The following is a 7500-nucleotide window of genomic DNA, read 5'->3' as shown; positions in this document are numbered from 1 at the left end:
AAATAATTATATGCAAACTGCATTTACTGTTATATTTATATTTTTTGTATTCTCTGAACTCGGCACTTTGATCTGATATTCTGACACAACAACAAGAGCAGTCATTATTATCATTTTTTGTTCAAACAGGAACTTCTTTTGCTAAGCATGGAAGTTTTATTTATTTGCAAACGTTTTGGTGCATATAGTAAAAAAAGGGAAATTACTCTGTAATAAATGCGAGGGGACTTCATTTGCTTTAAACTGATCTTTCTCATCTTAAACATTACATTTTGAAATTATACTCAATACATAAAAAGCTTGGATTTTTTAAAAGTGTATCACAAGTGAGTCTTGAAGGCCTTGCCTCTCTTGTCTTTATATTCAGTTAGTAAGTGACCCATTAAAAAAAAAAAACACCACCACCACCAGAATCACCTCTCTATTTTCTGTAGTTTCTTCAAATCAAACATTTTCTTTATATTCAGTTAGTAAGTGACCCATTAAAAACAACAACAACAACAACAAAACAAAAAAAACAAAACAAAAAACAAAACAACAACAACCCAACAACAACACCAGAATCACCTATCTATTTTCTGTAGTTTCGTCAAATCAAACATTTTCTTTATATTCAGTTAGTAAGTGACCCATTAAAAAACAAAAAACAAACAAAAAAACCAAACAAACAACAACCCAACAACAACACCAGAATCACCTATCTATTTTCTGTAGTTTCGTCAAATCAAACATTTTCTTTATATTCAGTTAGTAAGTGATCCATTAAAAAAAACAACAACCCAAAACCCCAAAACAAACCCAACAACAACACCAGAATCACCTATCTATTTTCTGTACTTTTGTCAAATCAAACATTTTCTTTATATTCAGTTAGTAAGCGAACCATTAAAAAACAACAACAACAACACCAGAATCACCTATTTTCTCGCAGTTTCGTCAAATCAAACCACCCAACAATCAAACTTAATCCACCTCCTCACCACCACAATCGATGCTGTTGCTGCTGCTGCTGCTGTCGACCTATCATCCTGAGACTAAACTGCTGAGAATGCAACATTGTAAGCAAAAAAGAAAGCTCGAAAAAAAAGTATATTCTGCTGAAAGTCGCTACAAGCACGCACATACTTTCTTTTACGTATGATAGTTCTGGGAATTTTTTTTTTTTTTTTTTTTTTTTTTTTTTTTTTTGCTTTCAGTGGCTCGTTCTACTTGCAGAAACATTCCTCTGCTGTCATGATTAATCAAAATTATTTTTGGATTCATTGCGGGAAAGACAATGTGCACTCTTTGTGTTTTTTTCTCTCTCTCTCTGTGTGTGTGTGTGTGTGTGTGTGTGTGTGTGTGTGTGTGTGTGTGTGTGTGTGTGTGTGTGTGCGTGCGTGTGTGTGTGTACATGTGAGTGTGTGTGTTTGCATGCGTGCGTGCGTGCTTGTATGCGTGTGTGTGTGTGTGTGCATATGTGCATGTGTGTGTATCTATGAGTATGTGCACACACACACACATCTCAACAACTAAGCCCATTAATGACCACCCCACCAGGTCTCAACACCCAGCAAACTCGTTTTCTCCATGCAAAAAAAAAAAAAAAAAAAAAAAAAAAAATCTCTGTGTATTCGAAAATAAAATGAATTAAAATAGAATAAAATTAGGAGAGAGAAAAAGAACGGGAAAATAAATAAATAAATAAATAAATACATTCTGGTATAAAGATTGTGGAGTGATGGCCTAGAGGTAACGCGTCCGCCTAGGAAGCGAGAGAATCTGAGCGCGCTGGTTCGAATCACGGCTCAGCTGCCGATATTTTTTTCCCCCTCCACTAGACCTTGATTGGTGATCTGGACGCTAGTCATTCGGATGAGACGATAAACCGAGGTCCCGCGTGTAGCATGCACTTAGCGCATGTAAAAGAACCCCCGGCAACAAAAGGGTTGTTCCTGGCACAATTCTGTAAGAAAAATCCACTTCGATAGGAAAAACAAATAAAACTGCAAGCAGGAAAAAATGAATTACAAAAAAAAGAAAAAAAGGGGGTGGCGCTGTAGTGTAGCGACGCGCTCTCCCCCTGGGGAGAACAGCCCGAATTTCACAAAGAGAAATCTGTTGTGATAAAAAGAAATACAAATAGAAACGCCAATGCGCGTGCGTTTATGTAAGTCTGTGCCTGCCTATGTGTGCGTATGTGTTAGGGTAGCTGTTAGATACACATGTATTGTTAAAATGTATGTACGCAGTGTGTGTGTGTGTGTGTGTGTGTGTGTGTGTGTGTAGTCATATTTTCATGTGTGTATGTAACATTGATGTAATGTTTTATGTTAACAAAGCGTTTTTGTAAAGCACCTAGAGCAGATTTCTGGATAGTGTGCTATATAAGTATCCATTATTATTATTATTATTATTAAATACAAATACAAAATACAAAGAACTGTTCGTTTCTCTGCGGACCAACGGGTTTCAATAGGCACAAAAGTTTACCTTCGTTACTGTATTGAATCAACAATGAAGACTACCCCCCCCCCCCAGGCCCCCCCCCCCCCCGCCCCTCCCCAATCCGCCAAAGTCCCTTGCTTTATCACAAATGCATGTCATCATTTTCCAACTGCCCCTCTCTTGTCATGTATGTGTAGACACTCATATCCAAAGCTACCGTTTGTGGGATCATCAAATGCAAATCTATGAATAATGGGAATAGAAACATTCTGTTTCTTCATTTCTATTGTGTGTATGAGTGTGTGTGTGTGTGTGTGTGGTCTTGTGTGTGTGTGTGTGTGTGTGTGTGTGCGTGTGTGTGCGTGTGGTCTTGTGTGTGTGTGCGTGTGTGTGTGTCTGCGTGCGTGCGTGCGTGTGCATGTGTGTGTGCATGTGTGTGTGTGTGTGTGTGTGTGTGTGTGTGTGTGTGTGCATGTTGTCTTTTGTGTGTGTGGGTGTGTGTGTGTGTGCGCGCGTGCGTGTGCATGTGTGTATGTGTGTGTGTGTGTGTGTGTGTGTGTGTGTGTGTAAGCGTGTGTGTGTGGTCTTTTGTGAGTGAGTGAGTGAGTGTGTGTGTGTGTGTGTGTGTGTGTGTGTGTGTGTGTGTGTGTGTGAGTGACCACTCACACACATCAATGGCATATCATAATGAAGACAACAACAACAACCACAAAAACAAAACTCAGCAAAGTAGACACGATGCAGAAATGACACAAAATGCATGCATTCACTACAAAACACACCCACCACCCCCACACCACCCCCACCAGAAGAACCCCAACTGACCTGCGCCTCCAGCTGAGTGATGACCTGGAGCTGGACACGGGCCTGGGCCGTGCTGCGGTCATCCAGTCTGTGCTCCTTCCTCAGGTGTCTGCACAAACATCGCCATCATCGTCATCATCATCATCATCATCGTCATCATCATCATGTCAATCATCAGAGTCTGCACACACATAAACCATCCAGTCTGTTCCTTCCTTAAGCGTCTGCACAAACATCGTCATCATCATCATCATGTCAAATCAGTGTCTGCACACACATGAACCATTCAGTCTTAAGCTCCGTCCTTAAGCGTCTGCACAAACATCGCCGCCATCATCATCATCATCATCATCATCATCATGTCAATCATCAGAGTCTGCACACACACAAACCATCCAGTCTGTCTTCCTTCCTTAAGAGTCTGCACAAACATCGCCATCATCATCATCATCATCATCATCATGATGTCAATCATCAGAGTCTGCACACACATGAACCATCCAGTCTGTCTTCCTTCCTTAAGAGTCTGCACAAACATCGCCATCATCATCATCATCATCATCCTCATCATGATGTCAATCATCAGTGTCTGCACACACACACACACACACACACACACACACACACACACACACACAAGCCATCCAGTCTGTTCCTTCCTTAAGTGTCTGCTCAAACATCGCCATCATCATCATCATCATCATCCTCATCATGATGTCAATCATCAGTGTCTGCACACACATGAACCATCCACTCTGTCTTCCTTCCTTAAGAGTCTGCACAAACATCGCCATCATCATCATCATCATCATCAGCCTCTGCACACACATAAACCATCCAGTCTTTTCCTTCCTTAAGCGTCTGCACAAACATCGCCATCATCATCATCATCATCATCAGCGTCTGCACACACATAAACCATCCAGTCTTTTCCTTCCTTAAGCGTCTGCACAAACATCGCCATCATCAGCATCATCATCAGCGTCTGCACACACATAAACCATCCAGTCTGTCTTCCTTCCTTAAGAGTCTGCACAAACATCGCCATCATCATCATCATCATCATCAGCGTCTGCACACACATAAACCATCCAGTCTTTTCCTTCCTTAAGCGTCTGCACAAACATCGCCATCATCATCATCATCATCAGCGTCTGCACACACATAAACCATCCAGTCTTTTCCTTCCTTAAGCGTCTGCACAAACATCGCCATCATCAGCATCATCATCAGCGTCTGCACACACATAAACCATCCAGTCTTTTCCTTCCTTAAGCGTCTGCACAAACATCGCCATCATCATCATCATCATCAGCGTCTGCACACACATAAACCATCCAGTCTGTCTTCCTTCCTTAAGAGTCTCCACAAACATCGCCATCATCATCATCCTCCTCCTCATCATCATCATGATGTCAATCATCAGAGTCTGCACACACATGAACCATCCAGTCTGTCTTCCTTCCTTAAGAGTCTGCACAAACATCGCCATCATCATCATCAGCGTCTGCACACACATAAACCATCCAGTCTATTCCTTCCTTAAGCGTCTGCACAAACATCGCCATCATCAGCATCATGTCAATCATCATCATCATCATGTCAAATCAGTGTCTGTACACACATGAACCAATCAGTCTTAAGCTCCTTCCTTAAGCGTCTGCACAAACATCGCCATCATCATCATCATCATCATCATCATGTCAATCATCAGTGTCTGCACACACATAAACCAGCCACTCTGTGTTCCGTCCTTAAGTGTCTGCACAAACATCGCCATCATCATCATCATTATCATCATCTAGCCTGTGCTCCTTCATCGGGTGTCTGCACATACATGGTCATCATCATCATTATCGTTATCATATCAATTATCATGTCAATCATTATCATAATGTCAATCATCATCGTCTTTGTATCATGTTGTCATCCAGTCTGTGTTCTTAAATCCTCAAGTGTCTGCACACACATCAACACCATCATCATCATCATGTCAATCCTCCTCCTCCTCACCATCATGTCAATCATCATCAGCTTCATCATGTCAATCATCATCATCTCTGCGTCACGCTGTCATCCAGTCTGTGTTCCTTCCTCAAGTGTTGCACACACATCACCACCATCATCATATCAATCATCATCTTCATCATGTCAATCATCATCATCATCGTCATCACCATCATCATGTCATGTTGTCATCCAGCCTGTGTCCCTTCCTTAAGTGTCTGCACACATCTTATCATCATCATCATCATCATCATCATCTTTGTGTCACGTTGTCATCCAGTCTGTTCTTCCTTAACTCACTCAGTAAGGCCAGTCCTCTCTTCTCCTCTACACAGACCCCTCGGATGTCCAGTGGGTGTCTCAATGACCCAACCTTTAGCTTCCGTCGTCAAAAGTGTGGTATTCATTGTCAACATTCACCTCTTCAGTATAAGAGCGTTCCGCTTGCAATATTTTGATGATGGTAATTGGGATGAAACGCTGTTAACGTCGTCTCTTTCGCCGTTCGTATGGAGAGAATTAAGTGTCTGTACATCGCCACCATCATCATGACAATCATCAACATCATCATCATCATCATGACAATCATCAACATCATCATCATCATCATCATGACAATCATCATCATCATCATTATGACAATCATCATCACGTCATGCTGTCATCCACTTTGTGTTCCTTCCTTTAATGTCTGCACACACATCATCAGCATCATCACCGTCACCATATCAATCATCACCATCATGTCAATCATCATCACCTTATCAATCATAATCATGTTATATAAATAATCATCATGTCAATACTCATCACCACATCCCTTATCATCATATCAACAATCATCATGACATCAATAATCATCACGATACAGAAAAAAACGTCATGAAACCTATAATCATTATAACATCAATGAACAAAATAAAACGAAGCTTTTGTGGGCCAGGTGTGAGTAACTCACCTTTTTATGGTAATACTGAAAAAAAACAAAAACAAACAAACAACAACAACAAAACGTGCAGCTGGGATCCTTCTAAAGGTGTCCGCAAAATAATGAGATGATACTTTTCTACCAATAATACTAACAATGTTGTGTGTAGAGTGACAGACTATTTCGGTAACGTTGAAAAATATGCTGCTGGGAGATGGGGTCCACAGACCACTTAACCTGTGTGTGTGTGTGTGTGTGTGTGTGTGTGTGTGTGTGTGTGTGTGTTAGTGTGTGTGTGTGCGTGTGCGCGCGCGTGCGTGCGTGCGTGTGTGTGTGTGAGTGCGCGCGCACATGTGTCAGAAAGACAGTGCTTCTGTACCTTGAGCCACTTGTAAAAAAAACTCTCTCTTGCATACGGATGGCCCTGTTGGTCTGGACATCAACGACCCCATCACAAATTCATCAGCGCTCACTCATGTTCGTTCTACGATGACGTGAACGAACACAGCATCGCACCAGATGAGTATGCGGGAAAAACAGGAAGAAAAAGGATGGGCCGCATGTGTATGGTCATTGCTTTGTGTGTTTTTTCTTCATTTAATTTATCAAGGGTAATAAGCTTCCTATCTTTTCATGTCTGTTAAGCGTAACCCCCTCCATAACCCTCCCCACACACCCCTTCCCCCAACACACACACCATGAAACACACACACACATGATGACCCCACCCACCCACCCCTCACACACACACACATACACACACACACACACTTACACACACACACTCAAACACACATGCACACACACTTGCAACACAGCTTGGAGCAGCTGAGTCACTCACTGGCGCAAGCGAGATTTCTAGTTGTGAGTTCTGGCAATGTTTCAATCAAGTCAAAAGAGTCTGGCTTGATAAAAAAGTGCGCAAATGTTCCCGTGATCTGCCACATCAAACATGATTCTTGATGGTCACACCTGCCTCTGGCTTACTCCCCTTTGTGGAGACACACACACACACACACACACACACACACACACACACACAAACACACGCACGCACGCACACACACACACCCAGACCCACACACTGCATGAGCTAGTTATTAAAAAGACACACACTAAACTCCTCGCAGTTCATGTCCACGCATGCTGAAGATCAGATACATGTGTCAAAATGATCTTGTTAATTCCTGTTCTGGGTGAATGGTAAGGAACATGCAGATACTTGGCATGCACTACTCCTGAGCATGGAGCGGGGAATGGCTGTTTAAGAGGCAGGGGAGCTAAAACGAAGTTGCGCGTAGGAAAGTCCGCGTTCAACCCAGTGTCGAGTTACA

The 7500-nt window shown here is 42.1% G+C and overlaps 1 protein-coding gene across 1 annotated transcript in view; it reads right to left on the bottom strand.

The window, feature by feature from the left end:
- LOC143285289 (forkhead box protein P1-like) overlaps positions 1-7500 on the bottom strand; it is a 43336-nt gene that overhangs the window by 15355 nt on the left and 20481 nt on the right. The window contains exon 2 of the mRNA XM_076592551.1: positions 3253-3340. Within this exon, the coding sequence (XP_076448666.1) occupies positions 3253-3340 (88 nt within the window). The remainder of the gene's footprint in view (positions 1-3252; positions 3341-7500) is intronic.

This window comes from Babylonia areolata, chromosome 8 (genome assembly GCF_041734735.1).
Source record: "Babylonia areolata isolate BAREFJ2019XMU chromosome 8, ASM4173473v1, whole genome shotgun sequence".
Lineage (NCBI taxonomy): Eukaryota > Metazoa > Mollusca > Gastropoda > Neogastropoda > Buccinidae > Babylonia > Babylonia areolata.
The sequence above is the reverse complement of the archived record's forward strand: the minus strand, read 5'-3'. Positions and strand labels throughout refer to the sequence as shown.